Here is a 17032-nt window from a genome sequence, read left to right as displayed (position 1 = left end):
TTACATATTTAATTTTCCAGAGAGCATTGCATGGCCTATAAGCCTTCTTACCCTGGAATGTCACTCCCCAGAAGGAGAAATGTTACCCCTTAAAAAATCTGGCATACATAGCATTATTTCTCATTTGACTAGTTGTAAACAAAATGCCTACCAGCTCTTCCTAATCCTTATAAATTCTAAGGCAATATCTTTCATTTTAATGGTTTTTATTGATTTTTAAATTTTGGGTAGGGTATGAACTGGAAAAGTATGGGCACACAGAATTAAAACTAAAGCAATATCTTAACATCTAAACAATAAAGCAATATGGATCCAAACAAAGATATTTTTATCATTATTATACAACCTTTATTAATATTTGGTTATGAATTCTACAGAGGTTTACGAAGCCTCTCTCTTCTACTTGATCAGATGTGGTGACCTGCTGCTGTACTCGATCAGGACAGCTGAAGAGGGATCCATCTAGCGGTCAGGTGGTTAGTTGATGGCCATCCCATTTAAGATGATGAAATTTCACGATAAAACATTTTCCAAGTTCTCAACATGAAAAAGGTTTCTCCCCTTGACTTCTCAGATACTTAAAAAGAGTTCAAAATATACAAATAACATTTACCACATTTGGACAGGAAAATGGATTTGCTCGTGTGGGCTCTTTCATGTGAAACAAGATGTGTTTTGTTGGTAAAACTTTTTGACATTCTGGACAAGAATATGGTTTCTTTCATGTGTGAGTTCTCTTATGCTTAACAAGATCTCCTTTGTAGGAAAAACATTTCCCACATTCTGAACACGAAAATGGTTTCACCCCTGTGTGAATTCTGTGATGTTTAACAAGATCTGATTTGTCTATAAAACATTTACCGCATTCTGAACAAAAAAATGGCTTTTCCCCTGTGTGAATTCTTTGATGTTTAACAAGATATGATTTGTCTATAAAACATTTACCGCATTCTGAACATGAAAATGGCTTCTCCCCTGTGTGAATTCTCTGATGTTTAGCAAGCTCTGCTTTGTCTATAAAACATTTCCCACATTCTGAACATGAAAATGGCTTCTCCCCTGTGTGAATTCTCTGATGTTTAACAAGATCTGACTTGTCTATAAAACATTTTTCGCATTCTGAACACGAAAATGGTTTTTCCCCTGTGTGAATTCTCTGATGTTTAACAAGATCTGATTTTTCTATAAAACATTTTCCGCATTCTGAACAGGAAAATGGCTTCTTCCCTGTGTGAGTTCTCTGATGTTTAACAAGATATGATTTGTCTATATAACATTTACCGCAGTCTAAACAAGAAAATGGCTTCTCCCCTGTGTGAATTCTTTGATGTTTAGCAAGATACGATTTGCCTATAAAACATTTCTCACAATCTGGACATGAAAATGGCTTCTCTCCTGTGTGTATTCTCTGATGTCTAACAAGATTTGATTTAATTGCAAAACATTTTCCACATACTGAACATGAATTTGGCTTCTCTCCTGTGTGAATTCTCTGATGTTTTATAAGACTTGATTTGTCTGGAAAACATTTTCCACATTCTGAACATGAAATAAGGTTCATTCCTGTGTGAATTCTCTGATGTTTAGCAAGAGATGATTTTCTTGAAAAATATTTCCCACATTCTAAGCATGGAAATGGCTTCTCCCCCGTAGAAGATAGGACACGTTGAAAAATATCAGATGATAAATCTTTGCTGTAATAGGATGGCGATATGTATGGGATAATGGCATGTTCTTCATATGTATTTGGTGTGATACCATGATCATCTGTTTTATAATCTGAAAATATTACATCTAAGCTACTGGTAAAGTTATCTGCAAAAAAAAAACCAAAACATTCATATATTACAAAACACAATGGATTTGTATCAAGTGTATTGCTGTATAAATGCAGCCAAGCAATAGTGTAAAATTGTGGTAACAATTAAAATATAACCTTTAATGGTTAATGATTAAAAATATCAAACCACACAACAAATACGGTTGTAAAGAACAACCAAACAGATTGGAGCAGATGTAAAGCTCCTAGTATCACCATGGAAGGACAAACCTCACACGGGGGGAGGGGGGGGGGGGGAGAACCTCCCACCACGATGATAGAAGAGCAGACAACACTAGACAAGTTGTCAAATACATAAAACTGAGTTATATACGAAAGATAGTATAGTCATATAGACAAAACTTATAAGATATATAAAGAAAACTTTAGTTGTCCAATATATAGAGGGGGGGGCAAAACATAACAGCCTCACAATACCCCTCAATTGGCAACCATCTGACCTGATATGCTCTTAGACCTCCCAACGCGTTTCATAATATGCTTATTCCTCAGGGGACTATGGTCAAAAGAGAGATTCAGTAAAGCAGACCTCCAGCATGTTGTGTCTGGGCCTTGGCATACAGCTGTGAGGGCGTTGGGAGGTCTAAGAGCATATCAGGTCAGATGGTTGCCAATTGAGGGGTATTGTGAGGCTGTTATGTTTTGGCCCCCCCCTCTATATATTGGACAACTAAAGTTTTCTTTATATATCTTATGAGTTTTGTCTATATGACTATACTATCTTTCGTATATAACTCAGTTTTATGTATTTGACAACTTGTCTAGTGTTGTCTGCTTTTCTATCACCGTGGTGGGAGGTTCTCTCCCCTCCCCTCCCCCCGTGTGAGGTTTGTCCTTCCATGGTGATACTAGGAGCTTTACATCTGCTCCAATCTGTTTGGTTGTTCTTTACAACCGTATTTGTTGTGTGGTTTGATATTTTTAATCATTAACCATTAACCCCTTCACGACCGCGGGCCGTAAAATTACGTCCTATTTTAACGTGACTTAACGACCAGGGACGTAATTTTACGGCCTAAACTTCATTTGATTGCCGTGGCCATAGCAACGGCTTTCAAATGATGTCCCCTGCTGTTTCTTACAGCAGGGGACCTTTGCTTGACCCCAGGGGGGGCGGCATCGCCACCCCCTATCGACGATCGATGTGATTGGCTGTTCAAATCTGAACCGCCAACCACATCGATCGCACTAATTTCGGCAAAAATAATGCCCGAATTAGTGCGATCCTGTGAGATCCAGCTATGAGATGCCGCAGCTGCTGCAGCATATCATAGGTGGACCTCAAACATGCCTCCCCCAGCCCCTGCAGCACTGATTGGAGCGATCGTGCTATGACGCGCAATCGCTCCAATCAGTGTGCAGTGGGGCGGTCTGATCTGCCGGTGGCCGCCCTCCCCAGGCCTGTGCTGGCCTGCGAGCCCTCCCCCAACATGTCTGCAGCATGCAGTGGCTGGTACTTGTGGTACCACGCCACCGCTGCTGCTGCCGCCGTAGCTGAGGTCACCGCTGCTGCTGCACGTGAGTACTGTGCTCACTTTGCAGCTCGTGCGCGCTCCCGTGGTGCCCCTGCGCGCTGCCGTGATAGCCCCTGCCGTGCCCCCCCTGCGATCTGCCCCCCCCGACATCCCGATCTGCTCCCCCCAACCCCCCCCCGACATCCCGATCTGCTCCCCCCGCGATCTGACTGCCTCCCCCATTATCTCTATTCTGCTTCTGCAGCTCCCTCTCCGGTCTCCCCCTCTGCTCTCCCCCCTCCCCCTCTGCTCTCCCCCCCCTCTGCTCTCACCACCCCCTCTCCCCCGACGTCCTCTTACCTGTCTTCACCGGCCTGATCACATCTGCGTCCATCGCTGGGTCCTTCCTGGGCATTCTGCTGATCTGCCTGCTGCTCCTGTAAAGCTGTCCATCTCTCTGCCATCTGTTCCTCTGCAGCTCTTCTGGTCAGTGATCCTCCTGCTAGTCCTCTGGGTACTGTGAGTATAACTTTTTTTTTTTTTCCCGTATCCCCTGTCCATTTTTACACCTCATCCGTCTGTGCGTCCCGCCAAGCGCTGATCAGGGATGCAGATAACGGATCGGCATCCCTGCTCAATTTTTGGCGTGACTTTTTTTTCCGTATCCCCGACGCTTTTTGTCTCGCATCCGTCCGTGCGTCCCGCCAAGCGCTGATCAGGGATGCACATAACGGATCGGCATCCATGGTCAATTTTTGGCGTGACTTTTTTCCGTATTCACGACGCTTTTTGTATCGCATCCGTCCGTACGTCCCGCCGAGCGCTGATCAGGGATGCAGATAACGGATCTGCATCCGTGGTCAGTTTTTGGCGTGACTTTTTTCCGTATTCACGACGCTTTTTGTATCACATCCGTCCGTGCGTCCCGCCGAGCGCTGATTAGGGATGCAGATAACGGATCGGCATCCCTGCTCAATTTTTGACGTGACTTTTTTCCGTATTTGCGACGCTTTTTGTATCGCATCCGTCCGTGCGTCCCGCCAAGCGCTGATCAGGGATGCACATAACGTATCTGCATCCATGGTCAATTTTTGGCGTGACTTTTTTTTTTACGTATCCCCGACGCTTTTTTTTATCGCATCCGACCGTGCGTCCTGCAGCGGCCGATCAGTGCACTGCGTCTGTGCGTTTGAAAAGTCAAATGGCGCTCCTTCTCTTCTGAGCCCCGCCGTGCGCCCAAACAATTACTTTCCACCACATATGAGGTGTCTGTGTACTCAGGAGAAATTGCACAATACGTTTTATGGTGCATTTTTTCCTGTTACCCTTGTGAAAAAAAAAGCTACCTAGTTGAAGCAACCGTTTTGTGGTAAAAAAAAAAAATTTTCTTTTCACGGCTCAACGCTATAAACTTCTGTGAAGCCCCCAGGTGTTCAAAGTGCTCACCAAACATCTAGAAAAATTATTTGAGGGCTCTAGTTTCCAAAATGGTGTCACTTGTGGGGGAGCTCCATTGTTTAGGCACCATAGGGGGTCTCCAAACGTGACATGGCGTCCGCTAATGATTCCAACCAATTTTGCTGTCAAATGGCGCTCCTTCTCTTCTGAGCCCCGCCATGCGCCCAAACAATTACTTTCCACCACATATGAGGTATCTGCGTACTCAGGAGAAAATGCACAATACATTTTATGGTGCATTTTTTCCTGATAGCCTTGTGAAAAAAAAAGCTACCTAGTTGAAGCAACAGTTTTGTGGTAAAAAAAAAAAATTTCCTTTTCACGGCTCAACGTTATAAACTTCTGTGAAGCCCCCAGGTGTTCAAAGTGCTCATCAAACATCTAGAAAAAATATTTGAGGGCTCTAGTTTCCAAAATGGGGTCACTTGTGGGGGAGCTCCATTGTTTAGGCACCTCAGGGGGTCTTCAAACCTGACATGGCGTCCGCTAATTAGTGCAGCTAATTTTGCATTCAAATGGCGCTCCTTGCCTTTCGAGCACTGCCGTGTGTCCAAACATTTGATTTCCACCACATATGAGGTATCTGCGTACTCAGGAGAAAATGGACAATACATTTTATGTTGCATTTTTTCCCGATACCCTTGTGAAAAAAAAAGCTACCTAGTTGAAGCAACAGTTTTGTGGTAAAAAAAAAATTTTTTCTTTTCACGGCTCAACGTTATAAACTTCCGTGAAGCCCCCAGGTGTTCAAAGTGCTCACCAAACATCTATAAAAAATATTTGAGGGCTCTAGTTTCCAAAATGGGGTCACTTGTGGGGAGCTCCATTGTTTAGGCACCTCAGGGGGTCTTCAAACCCGACATGGCGTCCGCTAATGAGTGCAGCTAATTTTGCGTTCAAAAATTCAAATGGCGCTCCTTGCCTTCCGAGCACTGCCGTGTGTCCAAACATTTGATTTCCACCACATATGAGGTATCTGCGTACTCAGGAGAAAATGGACAATACATTTTATGTTGCATTTTTTCCCGATACCCTTGTGAAAAAAAAAGCTACCTAGTTGAAGCAACAGTTTTGTGGTAAAAAAAAATTTTTTTCTTTTCACGGCTCAACGTTATAAATTTCTGTGAAGCCCCCAGGTGTTCAAAGTGCTCATCAAACATCTAGAAAAAATATTTGAGGGCTCTAGTTTCCAAAATGGGGTCACTTGTGGGGGAGCTCCATTGTTTAGGCACCTCAGGGAGTCTTCAAACCCGACATGGCGTCCGCTAATGAGTGCAGCTAATTTTGTGTTCAAAAATTCAAATGGCGCTCCTTCCCTTCCGAGCTCTGCCGTGCGCCCAAACAATTGATTTTTACCACATATGGGGTATCAGCGTACTCAGGAGAACATGCACAATAAATTGTAGGGTGCACTTTCTCTTTTCTCCCTTGTAAAAATGAAAATTTTATGGCTAAAGTAACATTTTTGTGTTAAAAAGTAAAATTTTCATTTTTTCCTTCCACATTGCTTTGGTTCCTGTGACACACCTAAAGGGTTAATAAACTTCTTGGATATGGTTTTGAGCAGTGTGAGGGGTGCAGTTTTTAGAATGGGGTCACTTTTGGGTATTTTCTGTCACCTCGGCCTCTCAAAGTCACTTCAAATGTGATGTGGTCCCTAAAAAAATATTTTGGAAATTTTGTTGGAAAAATTAGAAATTGCTGATGAACTTTGACCCCTTCTAACTTCCTAACGAAAAAAAAATTTCTTTCGAAAATTGCGCTGATGTAAAGTTGACAAGTGGGAAATGTTATTTAGTAACTATTTTGTGTGACATATCTCTCAGATTTATGGGCATAAATTTTCAAAGTTTGAAAATTGCGAAATTTTCCAAATTTTCGCACAATTTCCTAAATTTTCACAAATAAACGCAAAAAGTATCAGCCTAAATTTACCACTGACATGAAGTACAATATGTCACGAAAAAACAATCTCAGAATCGCCAGGATCCGTTGAAGCGTTCCAGAGTTATAACCTGTCAAAGTGACACTGGTCAGAATTGCAAAAAATGGCCCGGTCATTAGGGTGTTTTAGTGGCCGGGGGTGAAGGGGTTATAGGTTATATTTTAATTATTACCACAATTTTACACTATTGCTTGGCTGCATTTATATATCAATTGTGAAGCATACGACATCTTTTTCAAGTGTATTGCTGAAATGATATATATACAGTTGAAACCAGACGTTTACATATACTATCTAAAAATACACATCTGCAGGTTTTCTCAATATCTGACATTAAATCAAAATAAAACTTTCCCTTTGTAGTTCAATTCAGAAGCAAAATTATTTTTATTTTCCAAATAAATAGAATAGTGGGAAAGAGAGAGAAAATGTTTTAAGGCATTTTTACTTTCTGCAAAGTCAAATGTTTACATACACTATGAGTACTATGGCTTTAAACAATATGGGACAGCCCATATGATGATGTTATGTCTTTGGAAGCTTCTGATAGGTTTATTGAGAACTTCTGAGTTAATTACAGACACACCTGTGGATGTATTTTAATGCACACCTGAAACACGCTGCTTCTTTGTGTAGCATCATGGGAAAGTCAAAAGAAATCAGCCAAGATCTCAGTAAGAGAATTGTGGACTTGTACAAGTCTGGTGCATCATTAGGTGAAATTTCCAGATACCTGAAGGTGCCTCGTTCATCTGTACAAATTATTATATGCAAGTACAAACAAGATGGGAATGTCCAGCCATCATACCGCTCAGGAAGAATACGAGTTCTGTGTACCAGAGTTGAACCTGCTTTGGTCAGACATGTGAATATGAACCCAAGAACAAAAGCCAAAGACTATGTGAATATGCTGGTGGAAGCTGGTAAGATTGTGTGATTATGCACAGTAAAACGAGTACTGTATCAGCATGGGCTGAAAGGCCACTCTGCCAGGAAGAAGCCATTACTCCAAAAGAAACATAAAAAGCCAAAATATGTTTGCAAATGCACACAGAAGTGTGCTGCGGATAAAAAAAGCGCAGATAGATTGTCATATCTTACCAGATAACACCCTAACAGGTAGACGTACTCACCTATAGAAGTTGTGCTTGTCAAAACTCCTATAAAAGCATGAAATGGCATCTGCTGCAGCCCCAGAAAAACGTATTGAAGATGTAGGAGAAAGAAACCGGGATATGCCGTGCTGACACCAAACGTGACGTGTGGTGTCAGCGCGGCATATCCCAGTTTCTTCCTCCTAGATCTGCAAATGAACACAGGAACAAAGACCTTAACTTTTGGAGACATGTCCTGTGGTCTGACTAAACAAAAATTGAACTGTTTGGCTATAATGACCATTGTTACATTTGAAGAAGCTTTAAAGCCTAAGAACACAATCCCAACTGTGAAACACGGGGGTGGCAGCATCAACTCATGGGGTTGTTTTTCTGCAGCACGGACTGGTGCACTTCACAAAATAAATGGCATCATGAGGAAAGAAGATTATGTGGCAAAACTGAAGCAACATTTCAAGACATCAGCCAGGAACTTAAAGCTTGAGCGGAAATGGGTCTTCCAAATGGACAATTACCAGAAGCATACTGCCAAACTGGTTATAAAGTGGCTTAAGGATAAAATTCAATGTTTTGGAGTGGCCATCACAAAACCCTGATCTCAATCCTATTGAAAATGTATGGGCAGGGCTGATTAGGCCAGTGCGAGCAAGGCGACCTACAAACATGGCTCAGTTACACCAGTTCTGTCAGGAGAAATAAGCCCAAATTCCTACCAACTATTGTGAGAAGCTAGTAGAAGGAGATACAAAATGTTTCACCCAAGTCACACAGTTTAAGGTCAATGGTACCAAATACTAATGAAATGGATGGAAACTTCTGACTTTGCAGAAAGTAATAAAAATACCTTAAAACATTTTGTCTCTCTCTCATTTTTCTGGCATTTGGCAAATATAAATAATTGTGGTTTCTAATTTACTCTAATTGACCGAAAACGGGAAAGGTTTATTCTGATTTCATGTCAGATAGTGAGAAAAACCTGTAGATGTGTCTTTATAGAGACGGGAAGGAAAAACCTGCAGATGTGTCTGTATAGAGAGTGGAGGAAATCTAAGTGTTTCAACTTTATGCATATATATATATATATAATATGTGTGTATATACAGTTGTGCTCAATAGTTTACATACCCCGGCAGATTTTTTTGCTTTCTTGGCCTTATTTCAGAGAATATGAATGATACCGTGTTTTTCCAAAAATAAGACACTGTCTTATATTTTTTTTGCCCCCCAAAAAAGCACTAGGGCTTATTTTTGGAGGAGGTCTTATTCTTGGAGAAACACGGTTGGGGGTAAGTTTACCCCCCCAAAAAAGCAGACCACCCACTTCATAGGAGACTCATACTCACCACACCAGGACGTCTGCGTGGTTCCAAGGTCCTCCTGTGATCTCCGGTCGGTGCTGCACACCGTCCTCCCCTGCTGCTAGCTGACACGCTGACCCACACAGCAGATCGCAGGCACACACAGCAGATCTCACACACAGCAGATCAGACACACAAACACACACACACAGTAGATCACACACACAGCAGATCGCAGATATACACAGCAGATCACACACAGCAGATCGCAGGCACACACAGCCGATCACAGATACACATATCCGATAACAGGCACACACAGCCGATCACAGATACACATATCCGATAACAGGCACACACAGCCGATCACAGATACACACATCCGATCACAGGCACACACAGCCGATCACAAATACACACAGCCGATCACAGATACACACAGCCGATCACAGATACACACATCCGATCACAGATCACACACAGCCGATCACAGGCACACACAGCCGATCACAGGCACACACAGCCGATCACAGGCACACACAGCCGATCACAGATACACACAGCCGATCACAGATACACACAGCCGATTGCAGACACACAAACACAGCCGATTGCAGACACATACAGCAGATCACACACACACACACACACACAGCAGATCACACACACACACACATCACATCTAGCACTTACGGCAGCAGGGAATGAGAGCAAGTCACGTGTCCGGCCGCAGGTCCTGTTCGTCGCGCTGCACCGCACTGCATCTCAGGATTCTCCCGACGAGAAGAGATCGGTGTCGCTGGATGAGGTGAGTGTGTATGCGATCCGATGTGTGTGCGATCTGATGTTTGTGTGTGTGTGTGATTTGATGTTTGCGTGTGATCCGATGTTTGTGTGTGCGATCTGGTTATGTGTGCGATCTGACTGTGTGTGAGATCTGGTGTGTGTGTGAGATGTGTGTGTGTGTGTGTGTATATATATGTGTGTGTGTGTGTGTGTGTGTGTGTGTGAGAGAACTGATGTGTGCGGGTGTGTGATCACTGCAGGTCCTGCTGCTCAGCGTCGGGTGAGTGTGATTACGGGGTGCCGCTGTCTATAATGAAGTGTCCTGCAGTATCTGTATCTTTTTTAGCTGCACGGACACTTCATTATTGATCCGCGATTAGGGCTTATTTTCAGGGGAGGGCTTATATTTAAGCCTTTCTCCGAAAATGCTGAAAATCTCTGCTAGGGCTTATTTTTGGGGGAGGTCTTATTTTTGGAAAAACACGGTAACAAAAAATCTTTTTTTCCACTCATGCTTAGTGGTTGGATGAAGCCATTTTTTGTCAAACTACTGTTCTCTTTTTTAAATCATAATGACAATCAATAACATCCAAAAGACCCTGATCAAAAGTTCACATACCCCAGTTCTTAATACGGTGTATTGCTCCCTCTGACATCAAATTACAGCTTGAAGTATTTTGTGGTAGTTGTGGATGAGGCTTTTTATTTTCTTAGATGGTAAAGCTGCCCCATTCTTCTTGGCAAAAAGCCTCCAGTTCCTGTAAATTCCTTGGCTTTCTTGCATGAACTGTGCGCTTGAGTTCTCCCCAGAGTGGCTCAATGATATTGAGGTGAGGAGACTGAGATGGCCACTCCAGAAACTTCACTTTGTTCTGCTGTAGCCAATGACAGGTCGACTGGCCTTGTGTTTTGGATCGTTATCATGTTGGAACGTCCAAATACGTCCTATGCACAACCTCGGGGCTGATGAGTGCAAATTTGCCTTCAGTATTTGCTGATAAGGTACTGCATTCATATTTCCTTCAACTTTGACGAAGTTTCCGGTGCCTTTGTAGCTCACACATCCCCACATCATCAGCAATCCACCTCTGTGCTTTACAGTAGGAATGTTGTTCCTTTCATCATAGGCCTTGTTGACACCTCCCCAAATGTAACATTTATGGTTGTGGTCAAAAAGTTTGATTTTGGTCTCATCACTCCCAATTACCTTGTTCCAGAAGTTTGGAGGCTTTTTTTTTGCTGTTTGGCATATTGTAGGCAAGGATACTTTATGGCATTTGCACACTAATGGCTTTCTTCTGATGACGCGACTATGCAGCCTATTCAAGTGCCTTCTTATTGTGAATCTTGAAACAGCTCCACTGTTAGTTTTCAGTGAGTCCTGTATTTCAGTTGATGTTATTTGTGGGTTTTTCTTTGCATCCTGAACAATTTTCTTGGCAGTTATGCCCAAAATTTTAGTTGGTCTACCTGATCGTGGTTTGGTTTTTACATAGCTTCTGATTTTCTATTTGTTAATCCCAGTTTGAACACTGCTGACTGGCATTGTCATTTCTTCGATATCTTTTTGTATCCCTTTCCTGTTTTATACAGTTCAACTATTTTTTCCCGTAGATCAGGTGACAATTCTTTTGCTTTCCCCATGTTTCACAATCCAAAAACGTCAGTGGCTGGATGAAGGATGCAAGAGTCTGTCTGGATCCCAGAAACTCACTCAGCTTTTATGCACACACTGATTACAAGCAAACAGGTCACAGGTGATGATGTTACTTTTATTAGCCCTTCAAACCCATTTGTGTCAACTTCTGTGCATGTTATCAGGCCAAAATCACCAGGGTACGTGAACTTTTGATCATGGTCATTTGGAGGTTTTTGGTTGTCATTATGATTTAAAAAGAGAAAACACAGTAGATGACAATAAATGGCTTCACCCGATCACCAACCATGAGTGGGAAAAAATGATTTTGTGTTATCATTCATATTCTCTGAAAAAAGGCTGAAAAAGCAAAAAAATCTGCCTGGATATGTAAAGTTTAGAGCACAACTGTATATATACACAAACACACATAAATATTATTATTATTATTATTATTATTATTGTTGTTGAAAGTATAGAATGGATACAAAAAAGTAGGACTGGTCATTTATACTCCTTTATAAAAACCTATGGAAACAATGGGAGAGATATGGTGTCACTGTCTGTGGAATCCGGTACAATTTCTCTTATCTTGTAATTATCCCCTAACCTGGCCTTTACAAGTATTATACTGTCAGGTCTGTGTCAGCCATGGTCTCTAACATTAATCAGTGCATTTTATGTGTCAAAGAAACTACATAGAAATATGACTGCAACGCTATCTCTTATATCCTCACCCACTGATCTCAGCTCTACAATCACTTCTAGCATTGTGTTTTGATGCTTCAGCATGTCCTTTTCCTTTCTAAGCATTATTTTGTCTAGTTTACACTTTAAATTTCCATAACCTGTAATAGTTATTATTCCAAAGCTGTAGAAAAAGACATGGACGGTACATCCAAAACTCATACATTGATCTATGGCGGCTCGGCAAAAATGTATACAAACTGACCATGAGGTTGTTAGTTTATTCTGATCAGACTGGTCACCTCCTGACACTAACCTACCGTCGCGTGCCTAGTTCCTAGCTGTCCCTCCACTTACCCTGGCTAGTGCAAAGGCCAGTGAGTACACTAGACCTCACCACTGAGATAATAAATCACAGGAGAAAGAAGACAGACAGGGGAACATAGACAAAAAGGATATACAATGAACCTCACTGCTGCAGCCAGACACCAGGGCTGGAGGAGACAAGGCTCCAACAGCTTTCAAACCCTTCCTCCCTCTACAGTTTTCAGTTCAGAATGAATGCAATTCTATAGCTGGCATCAGGTGATGGAACATGTGAATATTTAAAGGAAAGGGGAGTAGTCACAAACCAGCCGCAGGAGATTGAACTAGAAACTATCAGCAAAGAGTCCTTAAAGTGGACCTGTTATGTGCAATATGCACCCAGGGGCATATTTCTAATCCCTGCCTAACCATCCCTGTAAACACCTGCATAGATAAAGAGATATATAGAAAAAGTATTTCTAAAGATTTTATCTTATGCTAATGAGTGCAGGGACTAGTCCTAAGGGAATTATATCCCCCGACTAGCTGCCCTCTTAGCATGTTAACATGCCCACAGGGGTGTACTAACATGCTATTCAATGCAGCGTCACCGGGGGGGGGGGGGCGATAATTGCCGTGGCTGTCATTTTATGAAGTTGATTCAATAAAGCACAAAATTTTATACAGATGGTAAGTGCCGCTAATTCTATGGGACTCTGTGATTTCTCTTCCTGCACTTGGATTTACAAGCTAAGCACCTCCAGCTGAATGTGGAGTCCTGGATCCAAGGAATGTACTACAGTGCAGTGAGTGATACACTTCATATACCAGGTAGTTGGTATGGGTGTGTCATGGGTGACAGGCAGTCATGTGGTTTCTGGCAATAGAAAATAACAGCGTTTGGCTGCGCAAAATGCTCCTTGACTTTCTATTGTTCCAGCTGTTAGTATTCATTGCATTAAGTAGCTTTTCTGTTGGGTTTTCATCTCTCCCCTTTAGGACCCAGCGGAACCCTCTTTCCACCCAGCTGCTGATCAGTATTTCACTTATGCTTAAATACTCCCATCTTTCCTGGACTGGTGATATTTTCAGTTCATTCAAGCCCTCATTGCAAGCAGGTGGCTTGTACTCATCTGTGGTATCTTTGCTGAACTTTTACCTCAGCCATCTGTAAATAAGTAGTTCATGCATTTTCCCCGAGTCCTCCTTGTATTGTCTATAATGTTTAGTGGGGAAGACAAAAAGCTCATACTACCCGTTCCTTATTTAAGGTCCAGCAATAGGAATACCTATGGTGAGGTATCCGACTTGGCGCGGTACCTATCTAGGGTGCTGAGGGACGCCAGGGACCAGCGTTAGGTTTGGTCAGGGGTCACCATCTCCCCCTTCCCTAGAGATAGGGTTTCCCTTCCCTTTTCTGTCACCGTTTGCTTGGTACTTCACACAAACGTCCAACTCAACACATATCAAGGAGCTCAATCCGATGTGCAATAAGCTTATTTCTGGATTCTGAGTTATTTACATGGTTTCTCCTTAGGGGTACTTTGCACACTACGACATCGCAGGTGCGATGTCGGTGGGGTCAAATCGAAAGGGACGAATATCAGGCGTCGCTATCGACATAGCAGTATGTGAATCCTTTTATATACGATTAACGAGCGCAAATCCGTCGTTATCGTATGATCAGTGTAGGGTCCGACATTTCCATAATTTCGAAGCAGCGACGGAACGATGTTGTTACTCGTTCCAGCAGGCAGCACACATTGCTGTGTGTGAAGCCGTAGGAGCGAGGAACATCACCTTACCTGCGTCCACTGGCTATGTGGCAGGAAGGAGGTGGGCAGGATGTTTACATCTCGCTCATCTCCGCCCCTCAGCTTCTATTGGCCGCCTGCCGTGTGACGTCGCTGTGATGCCGCACGACCCGCCCCCTTAGGAAGGAGGCGGTTCGCCGGCCAGAGCGACGTTGCAGGGCAGTGCATGTGAAGCTGCCGTAGCGATAAAGTTCGCTACAGCAGCAATCACAAGATATCGCTGCTGCGACGGGGGCGGAGATTATCGCGCACGGCATCGCAGCATCGGCTTGCAATGTCGTAGTGTGCAAAATACCCCTTAATCTACTAATTCTAAATTGTTTCTCTAGAAATTCCTCTATAACCCTCAGAGTCCTCTCCGGGTTCTGATTTCGAAATCGAGCTTAAAACATAATTGAATGTTAGGGGGATTCAAAAGAAAACAATGCTGTAGATTGGAAAAACAATAGTCCAATGCAAATATCTTGAAAATCTGTGGAATTCATGAAAGAGTTTGTCCACCAGGATTTTGTTTTCTTAAAAAAACATCCAGCATGCTAAAAATATAACAATTATTAATCGTAAAGGAATAAACCATACTTACCTAACGCTCACAAATACTCTATTTTCAATGAAGCCCCAAAACCTCGCCAGTCTGACGTCAACGTTTTTTCGATCAGAAGAACATTTGACCTCTAGAGTCAATCACTGATGGCAGAGGTGGCCAACAGATTTCTGTATTAACCAGTGATTGGCTGCAGCGATCATATGTCCGTGCATCAGGAACAAAACATATGGGAGACCGACACTGTAATCAGTTTTTGCTTTTTGTTTTTTTTGTAATTAGTTCTGCATTAAGTGGTCACTACTCACCTGGGTAGTCATCTGTAGGAATCTCCTCTTTACTCCGCTCATCACCCCTCACATATGTCTCTGTAGTATTAATATGGGGCAGATCTTCCCCCTGAAACAAAGATTGTAAAAGTCACAGACAGATGGAGAAGTCCCATCTATGATCAGCTCTAATCCTGCCATCTCCACCGCTCTCATTACACAAGTATAACACATACAATACTGGAGGATAAAACAAGACTGAGCACAAGACCTACACAGCCGTCTACACATCATAGGGAGATTTCATGGCCCCTTCTCTCCATCTACCTGATGATCCTGAGGAACATCGGGATCTTCTTGTTTACAGTCCTGTGGGAGAAGAGGACGGGGACATCTCTCTGGTGTTGTCCTCTTACTGGATAGACCTGGAGGAGACACATACAGGGGCTGAATTCATTCCTTACATACAGATAATTATAGGCCGTGTGTATTTAGTCCTGTCTATTACCTGGTGATGTGAGGGGCTGGGGAACCTCCATCATGACGTCCTTGTACAGATCTTTGTGTCCTTCTAAATACTCCCACTCCTCCATGGAGAAATAGACGGTGACGTCCTGACACCTTATAGGAACCTGTCACATACAATGATACCGTCACCCCCGATCCCTTCATAGCGTTACTGTATAATGTCCCAGCATTCCCAGCAGTGTCACCTCTCCAGTCAGCAGCTCAATCATCTTGTAGGTGAGTTCTAGGATCTTCTGGTCATTGATGTCCTCATGTATCGGGGGGTGAGGCCCCGTGATTGGGCTCAGGGGTCTTCCCCATCCCTCAGACACAGGGGCCTGACAGCGCTCACTAGAGGTCTTCTTCACTACTGTGTAATCCTGGTTATGGAGAGACACAGTAATAAATCTCACTCCAGACATTTCCAGAGTCCTCACCTCTCCAGTTCTGTGCATCTGTTATTCCCATAGATAAGAATGATGTAATGTGACATCATCAGAACCTCTCACCTCTCCAGTAAGCCGGAAGAGGATCTCTAGGGTGAGGTGTAATATCCTCTCCGCCATCTTGTCCCTGTCCATATCCATCCTTCACGGGGCAATCAGGAGAATTCTCTTCTATAAAGCGATTGTTCTCCCCCAGCATCTAATGTGTATGGAGCCTGAGGCCAGTACTGGGGAATCTCCACACACCTCCACCTGCAGAGCCGCACACTAGATATATGGCTGCTCTGTGCTTCCAGGACCTGTGATGATGTCACATGGAGGGGAGGAGTCAGGGGTCACATGATCAGCTCCTCAGTGTATGCAGGACTCTGCTGTGCTGGGAGGGACAGGATACAGAGTGGGTCCTGTGACGCCTCACTCGCTCACAACCCTGACAGGCCAACAGACCCTTTTCTTTAGCCCTTGTGAAACAGGGTTTTGCCTGTCCGGTAGTCTGGCACCAGTGCCTCGTTAGATATAGGCCTGGTCCATTAGCAGGATGATATTTGGCCATAAACCAGCCCAGGAAGTGTGTAATACTAAGCTGAGCGCGCAGACAGGGGATTCGTGGATCGAGATAAAAGGACAACCCAAGATTAAATTATATATTTAATCGCCTAAGGGCACACTAGATAAAACAATATTTCCTCAATGAAATATCAAAAGTACAAATTTGTGCTCACACTGTAAGGAGTTAATCAGAATCCCTGGAATGATCGCAGCTGTGTGCTGAATAATTGTTATGATATTAATGAACTGACTGGGAATCAGGACTCCTAAGCTGTCCCTCAGGCTAAAGGGAGCCCCAAACTGTCCCTTATCTCAGAGATACACCTGATGGTGGTGAGGTCTGAACCACCAGCATAGCACTAACTCTTGAGAAGCCCT

The 17032-nt window shown here is 43.2% G+C and overlaps 1 protein-coding gene across 1 annotated transcript; it reads right to left on the bottom strand.

Annotated features, from left to right (window-relative positions):
• Positions 1-483: 483 nt before the first annotated feature.
• LOC142312379 (uncharacterized) lies at positions 484-15767 on the bottom strand. The gene is made up of 4 exons (XM_075351319.1): positions 15661-15767; positions 15480-15577; positions 15192-15282; positions 484-1815 (listed from the first exon to the last, which is right to left on the bottom strand). The coding sequence occupies exons 1-4, from the start codon at positions 15743-15745 to the stop codon at positions 722-724; spliced, it is 1368 nt and encodes a 455-aa protein (XP_075207434.1). The 5' UTR covers positions 15746-15767; the 3' UTR covers positions 484-721.
• Positions 15768-17032: the final 1265 nt, after the last annotated feature.

This window comes from Anomaloglossus baeobatrachus, chromosome 5 (genome assembly GCF_048569485.1).
Source record: "Anomaloglossus baeobatrachus isolate aAnoBae1 chromosome 5, aAnoBae1.hap1, whole genome shotgun sequence".
NCBI lineage: Eukaryota > Metazoa > Chordata > Amphibia > Anura > Aromobatidae > Anomaloglossus > Anomaloglossus baeobatrachus.
The sequence above is the reverse complement of the archived record's forward strand: the minus strand, read 5'-3'. Positions and strand labels throughout refer to the sequence as shown.